Below are 22,687 nucleotides of genomic sequence, written 5' to 3' on the forward strand. Positions count from 1 at the left end.
AATTAAACTAAAGTATTTATAGAAAAACTGTAAAAAAAATAATGATTGACAAATATAGAGAGCAGATAGGAGAGAGCTCTCCTCCTCCTCCTAATACTAGATTTGTAGAAATATATATATAGAGAGAATAGTCATCATCTAAATAAGTCTCCATATACCAATATAAATCTATTCGATAGATAAGAATATAAATATCATTATCTTCAGCAAGTACTATCTTATAAATAACTCTTAATATAAATTATAGTAATTATACAAAATTACTAAAGTGTCTCTTGAACCTTGTAATTTTTAATTAGGCCTTGGAAATAGCAGTCTATACGTCTTAATCTTGGACCTTGACACGAATATATTTAATCAAGCTTTTTTTTTTAATATTTAACTCCATATTTTCCTCTGTTGGCTAATGTTACCTAAAAATAGACAATTAAGTACAAGTGAGATAAAAACACATATTTCCACCATATTATATATAAAAATCATATTATTAAAATTCTAAAATATTTATCTATAATTTGGATATATAAACTTTGGAGTGAGCTGAGAACCTAACCTTGGAAATGTATGTTTGGGTCAAATTAAGCAATCACCTTTTATTGAGGGAACAAACGGTTGATCATGGATTAGTTAGGCTCTCAATTCGATTATAATTAAAAATAATTACATTCATGGTGATAATTAAAACTACTTGAGATTTAGATGTCAATCAATACTTTACTTTATTAGTATTAGTAGCTAATTTAGCTCCCATACTTACTATAATTGTGTGATTACATTGGTTAATTAAGGAAATTATAGAAAATTGCCCAATACTTGGCACCTGTTTGTTTGTTGTTTTCAAGAAATGGCTTTTCGTTTCCTGGAACTTGAAATTATTTTCTTGATTAAAAAGCCATTTGACCGATTTTATTTTTATTTCTTATTGAGATCAGTATGATTTGGACTTTAATACTTATTTAAAAATAGTTTTATCTTATTATTGGATTAAGAATTTGCCAAATCGAATTAAAAAATTAATTAACTAAATTAATCGATTCAATTTCAGCTTATTTTTTAAGAATACGGTTAAATGGTTAATTTTTAATTCAACATATAAATAGCCTTTTTTATATTACGGTTAGTTAAAAAATTGTTAATTTTTTAAATAATCGAAACCATATTTTAACTTCATATTAAAAGGTAAAAAATAGAATTATTTTTTTTAATAATACTGACGGATAAACTGAACAGCGGATTGCATTTCAGAACATTTTCTAGAAGCAAATATAAAAACAGAGAAAGAAACCTAATTTCTTTCTCGGTACTCCAAAAACTTGTAAAGTTGAAATGAATGGATCTTGTATTATAAAAATAATAATTTTTAATTATTTAAATATTATATTGAAGATATTTAATTTGTAGTCTCGATGTGATAGTTTATTTTTCAAATATTTCAATTAAAATAGGAAATTAGGTATCTGTCATATGATAAATTTAAATGCATGGTGATGGTATCATTTGACTTTATTGATATATATATATCTTTGAAATCTCTTAATTATATACCATTTAGTTTACTTCATAAAATGGTAAAGATACGTTCAAGCTCACTACATGATAAATGGCTGTGTTTGGGACTGCCTATTTAGGACTATTTTTGTTTTTTTAAATTTCAAAATAATAATAGAAAACAGATAAAAAGGGATGTTTATTTTTCAAAAGTAGGTTTAATAAAAGTAATTTTTAAATAATTATGTAATCAAAATTGTATTATTTAATCTATTTTTCAACTTTATCTGTCGGATTATCATATTAATTCATTGAACTATTAATTTTTTATTACAATTTAATTACTAAATAATGAAATTAAAAGTTTTTAAACTCTAAAGAGAGTAAAGATAATTAAAATCTTGTGAATCATAAATTTTTTAAATAAAATATTTATTTTTATCATAATTTATAATTATGAATCTTTTATGTCTAAAATAATTTGTGAAAAAATGAAACTACATCATATTTTTTTTTTGTTTAATGTATTGTTTTGAGAAATAAAAATTCATGAAATTAATCAAGTAATAAAGTACCAGTCCACAAATAAACCCCATAGAAATAGGAGGAGGAGGACCAATCTGCAAAGGCCTAAACCTAAAAGAGGCCTAAGTGAAAGCCTAGGAACTGAAACTGAAATAAAACATGGTGGTCCAATTATTTTCCAGCTTTAAATAATGTGGAGACTGGACATTGGATTACTAAAACAAACATAATTACATAATCTAACATAAACAAAACCAAACTTATAATCTCTAGTTGCAAAAATCTCACCCTAATGACTGCTTAATCCAATAAATTAACAATGATGAATATGGATAAGAGAGCATTAGTTATTTATAATGGTACTTTAGCCATATGTTCTTTAAATTATTGTATCTGTTCTCCCTAGATTAACTTTTTTTTATTAATCATTTAGAGTTAATTAGACCCAAAAATCCATGCAATGCAGTCACTTTTCAAATAAACAATTTTTGCTCACAGTATCAAATCTAACCAATTAAAACCATGATACTTCATCATTTTATGAAAACAGTTCTTAAAAATAATTAATAAAATTGTACTCTAAGATTATTACTTTTTTTTAAGAAAATACAAAGCATTATAAGGCCATAACACATTACACATTTCCATTTTTAAAATTATAAACATATTTATTTTATATATTTGTTTTATACATAGGTTCTATTATGTTACCCCCAATTATTTATATTATCCTATAAGATATTCAAATGTTATTAATTAGTTTGAATGTAGCCCAGAAATTAGTGGGTACAAAAAGCTAGGGTAGCTGCAGTTGTCTCACAAGATATCTTTCAAGGAACAAACAAATTGAGAGAGCAGCACAATTTATATATATATATATATATATATATATATAATATTAGATCTTACCACTTTATAAGTCATTATATTTAAGATTAATAATGTTTAAATTAATTACTTCCCTAATTATTGTTGATCAATGACTAAATGCCAAATTTACAAAATAAGTGAAGCCACATATTTCTGGCCCACCATATCTTCTAATTGAGATTTCAGATTTTGAACCCACTTATTTAATTTCATACATTATTGGGGCTTGATCAATTTTAAAATCATGACATGCTAAAATAAACAGTAACTCAGAATATGTGCATTTACATTAACATTTCTTTTAATTAAAAAAAATTAATATGATTTACTGTATAATAGTTTATGAATTAGCTGATATTAATTATTTATAAAATATAAAATATTAAAAAAGAACTGTTCAGGTGATTCAGAGAATATGCCTATATACCTTTCTATTATCTTCAAACTTTGAAGTAAAATGATATTATTATTATTGTTATTCTCAGTATAAATTAAATAATTTGTGATATGTGGGTATCAACATGACATGACTGGTGTTTGAGGTATGCAGCTGGTTTGCCTAAAAACTTTCATTTATGACATTCCTGTTGGTATTTTGGAATTTGCCTCAGTGACCCAAAATCAATGTCCTCCTCCTCCTCCTCTTCCTCCTGCTCCTGCCTGCATAATAATAATAATCTATAAATAGCATTTAATTTATTGTCTAAATAATTTGCCTGCCATAGCCAACATTATTTACTTACTACTACCTAGTATCTAGTAATTGTTGTTTGTTTTCCCCCCCTTTCTTAATTTCTGGACCACATCAATGCCATATATATATGTTCACAACCACAAAAGAATCACTGCATGACTTGTCTCACTCAAAGGACAATTGTACTGAACCCTTTCCAAAGTATTCATGCTCTATTCACCACTCTTTCCTTTCATTTTCCATAAAATCAAAATAATAAATATTCATATAAGTTTTCGCTCAAATTGAGAAATACATCGAATCGAAATGAATTAAATTTGCCACTGCAAAAATCATTAGATTTTTATAGTGTTTCAACATAAATCATTTGGCAAGGAAAAAATGGAAATTGGAGATGGATAAAGCAACAGCCCAACTACATGATTAGATTCCATAGGTTGTGTAATTAGCTATCAAATGCATGAGTGATGCAACTAAACCTCCTTGGCATTTTTTGTGTTGCTCATGTGAGGAAAGAGTGAGTGTGTTTTGGTTCAAATTTTGTCTTTTATTTATTTATTTATATATATATATATATATTCACACTTTTAAAGTTTAATTCAAAGCAGTATTTTAAATTTAACTCACTTTGTTAAAAATATTAACTTATTATTGAAATAATAATTTTTTAATTCGTGTTTCTCTCTTTGTCGCTCTGTAAACTAATATTATCACTTTTTTAATAGATGTAAAAGGGATGACCGCCTTTTATTATATGGTTACGAGTTTAGTAGAGTCGAACCTAAGGTTTATTTATATTCATTTAAGTAAGAGTTGGTTTGTAAGTAGTATAAGAAATATAGATGAAGAAACAAACAAGTCCTATCAAATGGTGGGTCTTTAGCTTTCCCCATTTTGGAGAAGTGTCAATCTCTCAAAACGCAAAGACACTTCCCCCCAACTTGTTGCACTTTTTGTTTGCCTTTCTCTAAGCACTCTATTCTATCTAAACTATCATGGGTCCCTTCCTGCATCAATATACATCCTCTCTCTACTCACCCAAAAAGAGTGAATAATGGGTAATTGATTGAAATAAAATCCAAAATCAAGAATTGTGGACATATTATTTTTCAAATGGGGTCCTAAGATTCCAGCTGTTTAAGCTCCAATTCTCCTTTTGTTGCTTCCCAATTTTTGGTTACATGTCATGCATGCATTATTATTATTATTTTTCACTGTTCCTTGGCCATGTGGATTTTAATATCTGCCTATTCTGTCTGCCCCTCTATTCCCCCGTTGCTCTCTTCCATTAAATTGGAAAAGATGTTCTGAAATTTGATATGATAAGAGCATTTTAAACTTGCAACTTGCAACTTTGCTTCCCTTGCAGAGTTTTTTCAGAATCCTTTTCGATTGCTCGTTCGAGAATTACAATCTTTCGCTCCGGGGAATTTCCCCCTGCATCCTGAAGGAGAGTAGAGTTGGTGATTTTGGAGAAAGAATGCCAAGTTAATAAATCAATCTTGGGATGAAAAGCACATGGAGAGCTATGTGAGGAGACCCCCCAGAAACAATATGCATAACTTCTTAATTATGTACACCATTTATATGGACCCATTTCCAGTTTCTTGTTGGATTACTATTATATAAGGTTGATATTTGAGATGGACCCATCTCAATGCCAAAATAAGCCCAGCCAGAGTGACCCAAATATACAGTGTGGAATCTCTATTTGGTGTTTACCACTCTACCCTCTCCTCCTTTTTTTCTTTCTTTCTTTTTGAGTCATTTCCTTAATTCTTATAATGTGCATGTTTTGTGTACGTTTGAAGAAATTATTATCTACAGCGGGATCTATTCAATTTATCACTCACATGATGAGATGGGGTCCGTCCAATTTAAATAATGGAATCCGTTTTGTACAGTACAAGTGACAGTCCATGTAGATTCGATTATGCAATAAAAAAATTTGGCACGATTTTTCTGAGATGTAAATTATAAAATGTACAGATATATGATTAACTAGAGTGCCCAATTGGGGTCGCCTATCTTTGTGATGTCGGTTTGATGCATCCAAATATTGGTAATAATATGAGAAAATTAAGTCATTTTTGTAAAAATTAAAAAACAAATTATAATTCCAAAATGAAAGGTCATTTTTCATATTTTCACAAACTTATAAGTATTTCTTTTTTATAAAAACTAAAATAAATATATTTCAATTAGTGCAATATCAACTATCATAAACCATTATTAAAAATAAATTATTTAAATAAAATATATAATTTTCTTAGCAACAACTTATAATTTTCAAGAAACAAACAAAATTCTTACTTTGTGTGTACATTTATTACTATTAGCAGACCTCAACATTATGTGCCCCCCTCTTAATGTTTCACCACACTTGCCATTACTCTTGAGTAATGCCTTTTAGTTTGGTGGTGTGTTAATTCTACTGTTAATATTTGAGTAATTTCTATTTATATTGAGTCCATGCACTGAAATAAATAAAATAAAATATATTATTTATTTAGTATTTAATTGTTTCGGAATATTTAATTTTAGATATTCTTACAAATAAATTGTTGTATGGTGTAAATATCTTAAATTCCTCCTGAAAATAGTAAGCATTATATGCTAACCTGTCATACTTTAGAAAGATGAGATTAACTAAATCTATATTCAGCTACTAACTAGTAGTTTTGGAAGATACGTTGTTGATTGAACTTGTCTGAAGAGTCCAATCCGACCTAAAACTCTTCACACAATCAAGAGAACAAATTCTATTATAATTAAGCTAACTTATATTTATAGAGTTCTAACTTTCAACGTATTTTCAATGTTTATAGCTATTCTTTTATAAATTACTGAATTAATCATCTGAATAAGTGGGGAATAACTCAATTCGGTGCTTTCTAACCATCATTGCAGATATTTTGGAGGTCGAATCAGCCTTTGAAGATTTTGTTGTAACTCGTTGAAGGACCGAGTTATTAATAAAATTATAAATTTATTTTTCAGTTGTGTTTAATTTAACTAATTACAGTGTGATGTACTAAGGGGACAATAATTTGGGATGAGTGTGTTATATATATGTATGGCCTACATAGGGCTAAATCTGGTTGCATGGGGTCGATCGATCAATTATATATATATATGTTAAGAATATGAGCTACGTTTCCTGAGTGTCTTCCATATAAAATCAACAGATGCTTCTCAGCTTTCACTTATACTCATCATTTTATAGTGTCTTGAGAGGATATCTAATCTGACTTATTTTGTCTCAATTCCACTCTTAGGATTTATTCCATCTTTTACATTGCTTCTATATATTCCCATGAATTTTATTTAATTTCTCTTTTTCCAAATTCCAAATATGGCAATCTACAAACCAATCACAGGTTAAGGATCTTTTTTCTTTTTTTCTTCTTAAAAAAATATTCCTTTTGTTACTCTCTGTAATTATTTTTATATAATTTATAAAAATGTAATATTTTAAAATTGCAAAAGGAAAATTACTATTTCATGAAAAAAATGCTATTTTAGTTATTTTAATTTTATTTGATAACGTATAATTTCATATTAGAAGAATATATTATATATATATTAATCACCAGTAAAGCTATTTGTTGGTAACTGGTGGCGGTGGCTATTATTTTTGTTAAGAAACGGCTGTAAACTGGCAATTCTGAGTTCTGACCTGACCAATTTCTCCAATATGCTTTTTTTCTGGGGCTGGTTTCGGTCGGCTTCCTAATCGGAACCGCCATACTCACAGCTACATCGACGTGTATTTTCTCATGTTAAAAATAAAATAATTAGATATTAGTTTGTTTCAAAAAGGAAAGCTTAACCCGTAGACTGCAAATACCAGTGACACCACACGCGCTTGTACAATTCCAACGATTTGACGTAAAAATGGATTATTCAGTATTCTCATGCCACGTGACCACTACCTATTGCAGCCTTCTTCGCACGTGCCTTTCTCTTACGTCATCCGACGACCCAAAAGAAAAAAAAAAAAAAACAACCCGAACAGTTAATGTAGGCGACCCTTCCCAAGCTTTTCTTCTTTTTTCTTTTCTTACAAAAAAAATAATAATTTAAATTCACCTCAACTGTAAGTAACTATCTTAACTGCGCAGTTAAAAGATGAAAAACCCTAATAAATAAAAACCAGAAATTAACCATCCTTTTAATTAAAGACCCTCCGTACGCTCCATTCTCACCATAAATACCCTCAACGACTCCCTCTCTCTCTCTCTCTCTCCATTTCCATTTCCATTGCCACTCTCTCTCTTTCTCCCTCCCTTTGCTCTCTCTGCCTTTAGAAAGGCTAGCTTTGAGTACGGACTGTCTTGCTCTGAAACCCTAATTATATATTTATATACATATTTATAGTCCTCTTACAAAAGCCTGTGCTGCCATTCAAAGCTCTCTTCTTCTTTAATCATTATTATTGCGCTTTTCTTCTCCTTCTTCTTCTTTGTTTCTAATAAGCTGCTGTTCTTGATTTTTTTTTTTTTTCATTTTGAGCATCTGATTCGTTCACAGTAGCAGAAGAAACTAAAAGAAAAGTCTCCAGTGCATTGTCGCTAACCTGAGAAACATAAAAGAGCGAGAATTTTATCAGATTCCACTCCTTTTTCACTTATTTTCAACGTATACATGTTTATATTCTCTTGGTAAAAGAGGGTACAGCGCTACTGGATTGTCATATTCTAAGATGTTAGATTGCGGCGGTAGCCACCGCGACTCATCAAACGGTGACCTGAGTTTCAAAAGCAGTACTAACTCGACCAACAGTTCAATGAGCAGCGAAAGTTGTAGTAGCTACAGTCGTCTTTCTTTCGAACTTCTCACAGCAAGATCTTCACCAGAAAACCTCACACTCAAACCACACCGATCCTCTGACTCCGCTTACTCCGCCATCCGTTCCGCAACCTTCCGCCGCAAGACCGGTCTTACTTTCCGTGACTTCCGCCTCATCCGCCGCATCGGCTCCGGAGACATCGGCACAGTCTACCTCTGCCGTCTCACAAGAAAGCATAATAATCAAGAAGAGGACGACGATTTTGAAGATGATCATGACGACGACGACGACGAGAAGTTGTGCTTTTACGCGATGAAGGTTGTGGATAAAGAAGCTTTACAGGTGAAAAAGAAAGTGCATAGAGCTGAAATGGAGAGAAAGATCTTGAAAATGTTGGACCATCCTTTTCTGCCATCTTTATATGCTGAGTTCGAAGCTTCTCATTTTTCTTGCATTGTAATGGAGTACTGTTCCGGCGGTGATTTGCTTTCTTTAAGACATAAGCAGCCTTATAAACGCTTCTCTCTTAGCTCTGCAAGGTATATACTTATTTATTTTATTTCATAAACAAACAAAAGATAAAGTTTTTGTTTCTTTTCTTTATTTTATTTTTGTTTTTTTGCCCATCCACTGATTGATCTTTTTGCATGGCTTACTACTGCGTTTTTTCCTTTTTTTCTTTTTTGTTTTCTTGTGTTATGTATGGACTGGTGATACGTTCTTGTCTTTGTCTGTCTCCTTTTATCATTGCAGTCTGCACTTGTCATCTTCATCATCTTTAATCTTTTCCTGATTCTTAAAACTTAATTAGCATCATTAATTAATAGCTTTAAGGAAATCGCTTTCTGGGTTTCCTTTTATTTTCTTCTACACCCAGATTTCCCAAGATTATCACTCGGACTTAGCCGCAAATTTCCCTTCTTTGAAATTTTCCCATTAATAGCATAGTGGAATCATCTCCTTTTAGCTACCATCTTTTTCATTAAAAAAAAAAAACAAATTTCTTTTAAGATCAAGTTTACCACGTCAGGCTTACACGCCTCTTTTCCTTTGCATGCAAGTCATCAGATGATTTCTGCAGATTCTGTCTACATATGCGTCGTTCATTATTGGTACAGGTTGTGTTTGGTTTGAGAGAAAAAATTTCATAAAATTCTTGAACTTTTGTTTTTGTGATTTCAGGTTTTATGCTGCTGAGGTTCTTGTAGCATTGGAATACCTTCACATGTTAGGAATCATCTACAGAGATCTAAAGCCTGAAAACGTTTTAGTCAGATCAGACGGTCACATCATGTTATCAGATTTTGACCTCTCATTATGTTCAGATGCAATTCCAGCCGTTGAATCTCCATCTCTCTCTCCGGATTCTACTTCTCCATCTTCCTTACCCTATGCCCGATCACACTCCAGCAAGACCTTCTCTTGCCTGCTTAACCGGCTCTTCCGGTCAAAGAAAATCCAAACCCTGTGCCCCAACCGCCTATTCGTTGCTGAGCCGGTATCCGCTCGGTCATGTTCGTTCGTTGGAACCCACGAATACGTGGCCCCAGAGGTAGCATCTGGCGGGTCCCATGGCAACGCTGTTGACTGGTGGGCCTTCGGGATTTTTATCTACGAATTGATGTATGGACGCACACCATTTGCAGCTCCATCAAATGAACAGACACTGCGAAACATCGTGAAAAAGCCCTTGAGTTTCCCTACCCACTCGCCTTCCTCTTCACTGGAGTCCCACGCGCGGAATCTGATATCGGGTTTGTTGAACAAAGATCCCAATAGCAGGCTCGGAACGAAACGAGGATCCGCCGATGTGAAAACGCACCCGTTTTTCAAAGGGCTAAATTTTGCACTTATAAGGACGGTGACCCCACCTCAGGTTCCAGGATTAAGAAGACAAAGAACGACACCGTTTTATCAAGGGCAGCCAAAATCAACGGCGTTTGATTACTTTTAGATAAGTGCGGGATTTATGACAGGTGTTAAGTAATTCCTGCCATATTTTGTCACTGGCGGGTTGATAGATGTGTATATTCAAAACCCTCTTATTTTTCTTTTCAATTTTTCCTATTTTGGATATAAAACTATGCTTTAGCTGACTGAATTTGACGTGAACAGATACCCCTAATTACCTTAGTTTACAGGCAATTTGAAGGTCGATAGATGGGAATTTATTTAATTTTGTGTTCTAAAAATAAAAATACTAATAATCATATAAATTCATCCGAGTGATTAAAAATGAATGAAAAGTTTCTTATTACGAATATTTACCATAAAAGCCCCATCGGCTGTTTACTTTATATGGAAAGTCTTGAAAATGCGTCCATTAACAAGTAATTTTTGGACCGCCATTAAAAATGGGCATGCATACGCATAAAGAGGAATGGTCGGTCTTGAAATCGAGTTGTTTGCATGTTGGGAGTTGAAAAGATGTGAAATTGTGTATGTAGTATTTTAATTTAGATGGGAAATGCTTTTAATTTCTTGCACATGATTTTATCTGACAATTTACGTATAATAATTGTAGTTAGACATGTGCTCAAAGCTTACGAAAACAAAGAAGAAAAAAAGTCAAATCTCATATGTCTAAACTTCTTAATTTTAATTAAATCTGATGATTATTTCTTTTTTCTTTTCTAGAAAGGTCAACGTTGGTTTTTGCTTCAATAATTATAAGTGGGAGAAATATTAATTGATGTAGTTAACCGGAATATTCTTAAGTTATATCAATTTGAGCACAGCCGTTATTAAAATAATCCTCCATAGAAGGATCATTAATTAATAACTAAATAATTGAAACCAAATTCATTGCATAATTGCCCTGAAACAATTCAAAATGCAATTATAAAGTTGTTTTGAGTCGAATAATTGTAGCAATTAATAGAGTTTTGTTATGAGCGGTTGAGAATATCATATATAAATATTTTTTATCAAGTTTATATATGATTTATTTAAACTAATTAGTAATATTATTTTTCTTTTATAATAAGGTCAGACTTGGCATGTATTTGATCCAACCCACTTACTAAAAGAGTTTGATCATGTTGACTTGATTCTTGGAGCCGTGACGGATCGAATTATCGTAGTTCAATTTTATTATAAATTGAAATTTACAGAAATTTATATGTCGCAGTTTGAAAAATTAAGTCTGTAGATTATTGGATACTCTATTAAATCATATATTATTTATAATATGTTGTATTTATATAGTTGGTTTATTTATGAATAATTACTTCCATGATTAAAAACTAATTAACACATGTGAAATATTTACTATATTATAAACAATTTGATTATCTTAACCATGATAATGTAAATTTTTTAAAATTACATAAACAACCATGTATCATAATTATTTTTAAAATTCGATTTATATCACTAAAATCTCTAAATTTTAATTAGGGTGTTACTAGACTTTCTGCTTTCAGTTTCTATTTAATTATGCCATGTTAGCTTTTAATCCAATAATTAAAATATAATTAATGGTAGGGAATTTACGGGTACCTCAATAAAATCTAGAAAGATTTAGCATTATAAATTAAAACTTACAAGTAATTGTGATATATAGCCAAAACTTGAGGACCGCCTTTGTAATTTACCTAAATTTTTGTTTTAGTTACGTCCTTCTCTCTTCTTCTTCTAGTGGTTTAGTGGGGCCAGCGAACCATCAGCCTCGTAGACAAATCATGTGGGAAGTAAGAATTGTGTGGGGACACGAGCAGACATCAACGGCTTAGATTCTTATTTAGGTCTTTCCTTTTTCTTAAAAAAAAAATAATATTATTCTGTTTATAATGGAAGCTTTAAATCATTGGATAATAATAATTTAGTTGAAACTAAAGCCAAAAGTCTTGTATAAAAGTCTAGTAAGAAGGTTTATTTCCGCCTGTAGCCGAGGTTCTCAATTAGCAGTTCTTGGATTTTCTATCCCACGCGCCTCCTTGGCCGTGCATATCATTTAACCACAACCTCATATGTCTCTTGTAATATATACAATATAAAAACAAGAATTATATAATAATTTTAGTGAATAATATATCTGTTAAAGTGATAAAATAAATAAAAATTATTAAAATATCATTTCAAGAACACATTTATAAATAAAAACTATGTTCCTCTATTTCTTGTATTGGATGTTTAGATCGGACTGGGGTGGCAATTTTCCATATGCGGTGGCGCGTGTGATACGGACGGGAGGGGATGAGGTTAAGGGGAAAGATTAGAATAAGGGAGTTGTGGAGAGGAGGGATTGACAACACATGGAGATGTCCATGTGAACACCTGCCAACCAGGCAGCCCTTCCACCTCTCTTCAAGGCTCTGTCCCCCGGAAGCGTTGCCCCCACACCCTCTGTTTACCCAGTTACCTGTCCCCACCTCTGACTCAATCACGTTCTTCCACGTGTCATATCCCTCTCAATCCCGCGTGGCATTTTTCCAAATTTTTGACCCCATCTCTCACCATCCCCTTGCATGGTTTGGTCTCTGGTTGTTGCTAGAGATTGAAAAAGAAAAATAATAATAATAATAATAATAATAAAGCTTAGCTCCATGGAAGAAATGGGCATTAGTACTTATTTTACAAAAATATTGATAATAAAAGGCTTATAAACTAAAAGGAATAATAATGGCTAGTTGGTCTCTTCAAAGAATGTAGACAAGCAAAAATAATTGGTAAAACTAGATCATTCTGACACCAAGAAACAAAAACAAATTAGAATGCATGTCCATTTACTTTAATTTGGGAAAACATCCATAGTTAGGTTTAATTAGAGGCATAATTTTGGTTATAAACAATAGTTTCTTGTAAATTTAAGGGCAACACTTCTTTGTTATTGATTCCAGCTTCAGTATCCTACTTGAGTTTGATGATTAAAATCTAATTGCCGATTTTATTCTCTCTTTTATTATCTTCAGATTTGTTCAAATAGTTTTAAGAAATTTTTAGATAAACTCCGTACACTATATTATTTATAAACTAAATAAATTATACGATGATATGTAGTTTTATTATTTTTTTATTACCATTAACGATGTATGACTAAAAATAAATAAATAAATAATAATATAATAATTAATAAATAAAATTATATATTACTATGCAATTGATTTGATCAACAAATAATGCGGTGGACGGAGTCAATTTAAGAATTTCTTAATAGTTTTTGGTTGGTTGAGGAAAGAATAACTCTTCAAGACCTCAAAAATTGAAATAGTTTGTTCTTGGTGTGGAGCCAAGCAATTTTATCAATATTGTTGAAATCTTTAAAATTATGGGTTTTTTTATCATTTCTGTGCAGCTCCTTAGATAGCCCACAAGAGAGGATCTTTAATTATCATGAGAAATTTTTAGGTTTGTTTGTCTCATAAAATTATGAATTTTTTATTGAATTTGATACAATTATAATCACATGTTGATTTTATATGAATTGGCACATTACAACCATTGATCAATTATAATTAGTAACTAATCAACATGTAATTAATTATACTATATATTAAAATTATAACAAACTAAAATTATTTCATAATATTGATCCTTTTTTTCTGGTGTGAAATTAGAGTTACAGTTAATCTGCTAGTGTGTTCAGTGATCTTTTGTGTTTTCTTGGTTAATAATCTTTTTTTTAAATAGAAATAATTATTTTCTCCATAGATGAAGATTCTATACGTATCATATTGCTTACTAATGAATCATCTTCTCTTTGTTATAAGATAAAAATAATCATACGAAAAAATTAGTATTTGGTTTAGTTGTCTTTCTACAAATGGTAATAAGGGATGCGCCTAATTATAAAATATATGAAAGTGGGAGACTTTCTTCACAAAATGAAGAATAAACTATTTAATTTAAAAAAAGAGCGATTTCGAACTCGAAATTTCAACTTTAAACATTAAATATATAATAATCTTAATGATTTAAATTTTATAATATAAGTCATAGATAAAAGGAGAATTTAGGTGTGAGCTTCCCTCTTACTAAGTTAGGCATTGGGACATGGGACCAACTAAAATGACCACACCTATTAAATTATTATTAACTTTTGTTTTTTTGTTTATTTGCTAAATTGATTCCATGGAGTGGGGAAAATAAAATAAAATAGTTGGGGTTGAGAGATTTGATAGTGCATAGAGAAATGGCCAGCTTATAATTGATATATCAATAGCATATCAAATAAGGGTGAGCTGAATTGCCAGCTTTCTCATGTTCTTTTAAAGTGACAATTGTGGTCATTGGGTGTGCTAAAATTGAAACATTGTCACCTCAGCCTCTAACATCCTTACCTAACATACAACTATATTTTGTGCCATTTGAGGTACCACATAAAAAGGGTTTTCTATCTATAATCACAAATTGAAAAATTAGAGTTTTATAATGCAAGCAAGAATCAAAAAGAATTCAATGGTTAGTAAAGAAAACAATATTTTGGAATTAGTTATAAAAACTTTTGAATTTTAAATTTCTTATGATTTGTATTCTAACAAAAAGAAAAAAAAAAAAGCCAAGATAAAACTCTAATTATTAAAATATTATCATTTCAGCATATAAAATTAATAAAAATTTTAAAATTAAAAAATATTTAACTTTATATACTTAAATGAGAATCAAAAAATATAATATCGACTCTTTTCTATTGTAATTAAAATTTATATTATATTGGTAAAATTTTGATGAATAATTTTATTAAAAGACAAAATTAAAATTATATTCGAAATTTAATAACAAATACAAAATACATAATTCTTCTAGCAATTAAACTTTTTCTGATGGGTAATATTTCATGTTTTACGACTAAATTTGACTTCACATTAATTTATACATTTATTTATACCTTTTCTTTATTAAAGTTGAAAGAGTTGGAAATCTCTTTATCACTAATAAAAAAACTTAGACCAAATGATTGGATTAAATTTAGAAAAAAAAAAAAGAAGAAGAAGAAGAAGAAGAAAGAAAAGGAACATACACAAAAAATGAAACTAACATTTCAAAAACAACAAATATAAAGGAAGAAGAAAACAATAATGGTGTTCCTTCTATTTGTTTAACCCTTTTTTCTGCAATAAAGAATTCTGATTCGTTTCAAACAAAATTAAGCATTAGAAGAAAAAGTGAACTCGAACTAAAGGATAAAGGACCCAAAAAAAATAAGAAATTAATAGAAATAAAGGAGAGACACCAACCTTATTATAGGGGCATAATTGAAAAGAAAAAAAGAAAGAATTGGTTTGCCAACATATTGAACAACTTCATGTATAATCATGAGCTAGCCAACCTTATTATAATACATAGGGCCATAATAAATCTTTTTTTACGAAAAGACCAAAGGAGTTGTCAGTAATTTTATTATTATTATTTTTTTAAAGAATGTAGTTATAATAGAAAAATAAGCATAAAAAAAATCCAATGTGGGACTTAAGAGTTTCAAATCCGAATATATATATATATATATATATATACATATCGCAAAGTGGGTAATGTCGGTGGTGTGTATTTATTTAGCTATTTTCCCTGTGTTTGGAAAACAAATTTGAGGGAGAAAAAGAAACGTTAACATAGTATTTAGTTAAAATTTATAAAATTTATTAAATTTATTTATAAATTTTAAATTTATATACTTTAAATGGAATTTTACATTTTATGTAATGAAATTTATATAAAATTGAATATAGCTACACTAGATTTTAACAAAATAAATAGAATTTTCACGTTAGTAAGTCAATATATTCTATAACTTTAAAATATCTTTTTCAATTTCATCATTTTTGTTTTTATCTTTTCTCTCGTATCTTTTTCTTAAATAAAACATAGGATAAAATATTATTTTCCTCACTTGTTTGGACAGTAAAGAAAACATAGAGAGAGAGAAAAAATTTCATGGAAAACAAATATTTTTTGAAAGAATTTTATCTTTAGAAGTTCTTAAAAAAAGTTTTAATTTTTTTTTGTTTATATAGTTTTTAATTTTTAAAAAAAATATTAAAAGAATAAAAAAATTTCTGAAAGAATAATATTTAATTTATTTAATTATGAAATCAATAAAATAAAATAAATTTATTATTTTTATTTTGTACCTTTATGTTTAGTATCCGTAAATTGAATAGTATTATATATAATGCGTTTTGATAACATAAAAATATGCGTTTTAAAAATATACTAAAATTATATTGAAATACAGTTAAAATATATAAAATATATTTAAAATTAAATTAAAAAACTCATTTAAGAGTGTCAAGAACAATAATAGTTTTATGTCTATAGCAACTATTTGAATCTTTACAACAATAGAAAAAAGATGAATAGAGATGAAAGATAAGAATAATGTCGTCGTAATTTTATTAAAAAGTTAATACTAAGGGGTACTTACTAAATATCCAAAAGATGTCATAATACAATTTTTTTTAAAAAAACATATTATTAAAAGTTTTCAAATCTTAAATCATAAAAAGAAAAAAATTAGATCGTAAAATTTCACAATCCATTTTTGCACATCTATGTAAAAAAACTCAAAATTTAATTAATCAATATATTTTTATTTAAATGCTTTTTAAAATAATCAATATATTAATTTTATTATATGAGTAATACTATTTTCTAAAATAAATAATACTGTATTTTAAAATATATGACAAAGTAATAAAAATTCTATTTTTTAAAAAGTTAAAATTTATATTAGATACTTTTAATTTATAATTTCTAAAATTTAATTGATAAATATACACTCACTTAAATATATAAATAAAGTAATATTAATTTTATTATGCATAGTATTGTCCTTTTAGATATATGGCAAAGTAATAAAAATTATATTTCTTAAGAACTAAAATTATACAACAAACATTTTTAAATTATAATTCTTAAAAAGTAACCTTTTTAAAAATTCCATTCATCAAATAATAGACTATTTATATTAAATAAGACATAACTTTTCTTTCTTTATTTTTTCTTTTTTTATCTAAATATTAAAAACTGTACTTTTTTCATAGGTTATTTTTCTTTCTATATTTTTTTAAATATAGTTACATTACTGCCCTTTAATTATTTTTATGGTTTTTTTAAATTTTTCCAGTTTAATTTCTTTAAAGAAAATAGTACTATGCCTAAACGGAACATGCTTCTTTTTTTTTTTCTTTTCTTCTAAATTTTGTATTGCTTGCCTAAAATTAACCCGACCCAAATGTCAACGGCGTAGAGGACAACGTGGCAGGCAGCCAATGGATAGAAAAGAGAGAAAGTCGAGGCTAAAAGTCAAAGGACGGTGATGTCAGATTAGCATCACCCGCACCAAAAACTCGAGAGTCGTATCTGTATCTCACTCTTTCTTTCTCGACTGGTTGATCAATCTCACAGTCTGATGAAAACGGCGTCGCTTCAGTTTTAGCAATTTTAAGGAAATATTAAAACCTAATTTGTAATATAGAGTCGGGGGAGACAGGGAAAAGGAGGTAGTCACGTGAGCAGAGAATGCACCGTAACTTGTGCCTAGTGAGGCTACTGTTACGTGGCCTATGATCTGAAATAGAAATTAATGTGAGAGAGAGAGAGTACAATTATAAAAATAATAGTAATAATAATTAATTATTTATTATTATTAGAAACAATAATAAAAAAATAATTAAAGAGGGAGGGAGGGTGCAGATAGGGGTATAAATAGGACTGCAAGTGCCAGGTAGCAGCAGTGCTGACGGCCTAAGGAGTAAGGCCTATGCAAGTTGGGTTTCTGCCCTTGTGAAAATTATCAAAAGAAAAAAGGTAGAAAAGGCCAAAGAATTGTTACCAATTTATTTATTAGAATTGTTACCAATTTATTTATTAATTATGATCAATTGTCAACTGGTAAATGAGACAGTCAAGTCAGCTTCTTTTTCAGTCTGAAACAACCGGCTAATTTTTCATAATGTTTTACACTTAAAGAAGGAATTGATATTGGAGGAAAAGCAAGTCTCTTTTATGATAGTTACAAGGCAAACCAAATACAGTTTATCCAAATATACATTAACCTTAAGCAAGGGGGAGAAACCATGCTATAAATCAGTAGCAAATAGAAGACAAACAATGGGCCTGCCACCCTTCACATGTAAACACATCTCCACCCTACAAAAACTCAAATTTTAATCGGCCATTATTATTACCACCGCCATCATCCTATTAGTGCTTGGATAAATCTAGAGTATGGATGCAATGTAAAAGTGGAACTTTCAAATGGAAAGGCATAACAGTCGACTTTGCAGGTATTAGTATTATTACTACAAACACCAAAAGGTTAGGTTAGCAGTATCTTCACTGGCACAGCATGATTTCCTCACCTGGATGGATGCTTCTCAACTTCAATCAGGAAGGCACTAGTCAAAGTACAACCCACCAAAGTCAGATATCCTCGATGCCGTCTGAGAATGCATAGTAGTCATCATCATCATCAGTGGCGAACTCCATATCCGAAAATCCGGAAGGGTAGTCTTCCTCAGATGACCCATAGTCAGGAATTTCCGGGTTAAATGGATAGTCATCGGTAGGATCATCAGGCCGCCGCAAATCTTTAATCCTTTCACCACATAGCATCCCCAACTCCCCTTCCAAATGGACATTGAAACATTGGCGAAGGTCGAGGAATTCAAGATGTGGACAACCATCAAGAATGGCCTGCACACCATCATTTGTCAGCTTATTTCCAAAAATCTGGAGGTATCGCAAATGAGGCATCCATTGGCCAATCGCCAGTGCCTCCTCATTACTCTCTATATGTGGGCGTTTGTACCCCTGGCAATTCAACTTCAATGATCTCAGAAGAGGACAGGAAATTCCAACACCTACAAGAGCTTCCGTTGACAATGAGCAGTATGAAATATCAAGCTCCTCTAGTAATGGAAATTTTTTGGCAGCTTTACTAAATGCCGCATCAGAAAGGGTATAGGAAGATAATAGCCGAAGTCGCTTGAGATGACTTGACCTGCACGGTGGCCATCAACAACCAAAACATCAGAAATCAGCAAATTCACACTAATAAATAACCAACTTACCCAGTGAAACTGAACATAACATGTTTATAACAGGAAATTCTGAAAAAGGTATATGTTAGAAATATTAATGACAAAAAGAATACCCTGTGATTCTGAATTTTATCACGGCACACATTTGTAAAGGATAGACATGTTGTAATTTTCAGTTGAACTTTAATTTTCTGCAACTTTTATATCATTGTTTCACATGTAAGCTGAAAGCTATGGAAGATTGCCTCTTCATCAAACACAAGTTACTTACTTTCTTAGATAAACAATGGCATGAAACCCTTCCAGCAAAAATTTGGAAAATTTACACATGGAGATCTTGATATAAAAAGTACATGCTTCCACACTTGCACCTTTTTTCTTTCTTTTTTTTTCTTTTTCCATATCATCAGAAACATCTCACATTAGCAAAACATGCAACTGAATACAATCATTTCAAGGACCAAAAGACTAAAAATTAGAAACAACATCCAATAAACAGGAGATGGATAATTCCAAATATCAGATGCCTAAATCAGCGAATCAACAGTATCACATGTTATGACCAGGTTCAGTTTTGTTTCAATGACAAGTAAATAATCCAAACATGAATTTAAGTCATCGAGTTAGATCATTTATTGCTATATGTTCTTGCAATGGTGAACAAATGAAATAATGCTTAAACAATTTCAAACTTCTACCAACCAAATTTTCTCGTGCACAATGCTGTAAGATGAATCTTTTGGCAATTTTTACTCAATATTATGTGCTTGTCTCTATGTACATCCCGATGCAGAAATGCTGGTGCTGAGCAAAATACTAACCATATCACAATGCTGTATAATTTTGTAGCCAGATAATGGAATGTTATATCGTCTAGTTGTTTATCATCTCTATTGACACATGGAAAATTAAAGCGCGAAAGGATCCAGCCACAAATTGATAAAGTTCTATAAAAAAATTAGTGCATTTTCTTAAATTTTAGTTAGTTTCGACGCACAGGTAAAACCAGAAGATGAAAATCAAGACTTCTAATACATTATGTAATTTTCAACATATGTTGATGCAATGTATTGATATAGCTTATGGATGCAACTCAGTGAGAAATCATAGTAAATAAGCAAAAGCAAGAAAGGAAAATGTCTTCTAATTATATAAATCCTCCGTCACCAAGTATGCACACTTTCTCTCTTCTTTTTTTTGGCGTCCTTTCCGTTTTCCCCCTTCTTGCAGGTAAAAGAACATGCGAAGGAAAAAGAAGAATTTGCCTTAAAGATTGCCTGACTATCCTAGTTGGTTATTGGACATTATGTAGAAACCTCAGCTACCTAGCCAAGTCATTCAGTAAAACGAACAAACTCATTACCTTGGCATCCTGATTATGAACAAGTATATCAAAACACAAGATGATAAGTCATAGGAATCCTATTCCGAATAGACAATGTCAAATCGTAAACTTATCCTAAAACAAGACTGCATTTTGTTTCAATTAGATAGCAATGTCATTTCCAATCTCATTCTACCAAATTGTTTTCATATACTTATTCTAGCAAGAAAATAGAAGTTTTCAACAGTCAAGGATGATTTTTGTTGCTTTTGTATCTAAATTTAATTAAACATTACTAGAGAGACAAGATAACAAGCAATAACCACAGCTTTCAAACCAACAAACAAAACCTCATCAACTTTAATAAATAACTAAAATTAAACCCGCATTCAATTTTGTGAAGAAATAAAAAAAGAAATCAAATTACTAAAAAAACAATCACAAAAAAAAAAGGATCCACATCATAAATTGAAAAATAATTAAAACCCAGAAAGGAATTAATTATTATGAAGATTACCTATCAGCAATGTATTTGATGAGAGAATCAGTAGCAAAGTACTCAATACTGATAGAAATCAGGCCACCACGACTCCTATCAACTGCATTCCTACACAATGCTTCAAGATCAAAAGGCAAGTCCCAGAAATCACACAGAGGATGGATTTCAACTGATCTCCACATTGATGGATCCTTGCATACACTATTCCACGAAGAGCATACAAACTGAGCAGAACCCAAGATATCGAATGCACCCACTTTATCAAGAATCAACGCCGTCACGTCTCGTGGTAGCTCCGCCCAATTCCGATATGAGTCTTCTTGTAATTGCGGTGGTGGTGAAAGGTATGAATCCATAGTTGGAGAATTGTGATGGGAAAGAAATCGGGGTTTGCAGGTTTTATAGTTTTTGCTGTTAGGGATTTCGAATTTTTGGTCGGCCTATTTCTTTAGTTTTTTGAATATTATTTCTTTAGTTTTATTCAATTGTTTATTATGCACAATTTTACTTCTCTGTCCAATCGAATTATAGTTCCTTCTAATTTTACATGGAGATTAAAAATTCTAAATTTCTCAAATAAATTGATTATTATTATTATTATTATTATTATTCAAATTTCTATAGAAATTAAATTATATAAATATAAAACTAATTCATATTGAAAGACTAAAATGAGTTAAATATGAAATATTAGATACTAAAATAATATTTTTATATTAATAATAGTTACTTTTTATATTTTAAATTTTATTTTTTCATTTTATAATTTCATACTAAATAATAGAAACCAAAAGAAATGATCGATGTAACAAATCACTGCTCTTCTTCAAAATGCTGGAAGACCTCGACGAACAAAAAGAGCTCATTGTGCGGGGCCCTGACTCACCCTCCGTGGACGAACCTTGCGGAGGAACCCTTAGGCTTCATTGGAAACTTGAGTAAGGAGTAGCTCTTTTAACGAGCGCGCAAACATCATTCCCTCCTAGGATGCATCATAGCCCCTAGTTTGACGGTATATTATCTGTCTTTTGATTTTTTTTTTATATAGTATATAAATTGCCCCTTATATTTTATTTATTATATTAAAATCTCTTTGCGTTTTAAAAGGCAATATAAATAAGGACCTAAATTAATAAAAGTAATATAATTTGATCTTCAAACTTCTTATCAAAATTACAAATCTAATAATAATAATACTATCTATTTTATTTTAACAATATAAAATTAAATTATATGAAATTTTAATATTTTAATTAATATAAATACTCTTAAGATATTTAAAATTTACTATAATTTGATTAAATGCTAAATACTAGAGTAATTAAAGAACACTAATTAATTATTTTTGTATAAACATTAAAATTGATTTTTGCATAAAAATTAGACAAAAGGATTTTAGTATAATAAATAAATTATAAGAGGCAATTTGTATACTAAACTAGATCAATGAGCAAATAGTATAAAATTAAACTTAGTTAATGGTTGTTTAACGGAAATTCTGACGGAAGGAGTT

General features: G+C 30.1%; 2 protein-coding genes across 3 annotated transcripts; one reads left to right on the plus strand and one right to left on the minus strand.

The window, feature by feature from the left end:
- The first annotated feature begins 7,385 nt into the window (after positions 1-7,385).
- LOC8266529 (protein kinase PINOID) lies at positions 7,386-10,470 on the plus strand. The gene is made up of 2 exons (XM_002526559.4): positions 7,386-8,908; positions 9,552-10,470. The coding sequence occupies exons 1-2, from the start codon at positions 8,283-8,285 to the stop codon at positions 10,321-10,323; spliced, it is 1,398 nt and encodes a 465-aa protein (XP_002526605.1). The 5' UTR covers positions 7,386-8,282; the 3' UTR covers positions 10,324-10,470.
- Positions 10,471-18,290: 7,820 nt separating this feature from the next.
- On the minus strand, positions 18,291-21,644 carry LOC8266528 (putative F-box/LRR-repeat protein 23). 2 transcript variants are annotated; one of them, XR_007215527.1, is made up of 3 exons: positions 21,193-21,644; positions 18,671-19,311; positions 18,291-18,458 (listed from the first exon to the last, which is right to left on the minus strand). XR_007215527.1 is itself a non-coding variant. In XM_002526558.4 (2 exons), exons 1-2 carry the CDS (start codon positions 21,528-21,530, stop codon positions 18,732-18,734), a joined length of 918 nt encoding a protein of 305 aa, XP_002526604.1. In that variant the 5' UTR covers positions 21,531-21,643; the 3' UTR covers positions 18,291-18,731. The 2 variants fall into 2 exon arrangements, 1 of the variants encoding a protein (XP_002526604.1); XM_002526558.4 differs by having other exon boundaries at positions 18,291-19,311; positions 21,193-21,643.
- Between the last annotated feature and the right edge of the window lie 1,043 nt (positions 21,645-22,687).

This window comes from Ricinus communis, chromosome 4, assembly GCF_019578655.1.
Source record: "Ricinus communis isolate WT05 ecotype wild-type chromosome 4, ASM1957865v1, whole genome shotgun sequence".
NCBI classification, from domain to species: Eukaryota; Viridiplantae; Streptophyta; class Magnoliopsida; order Malpighiales; family Euphorbiaceae; genus Ricinus; species Ricinus communis.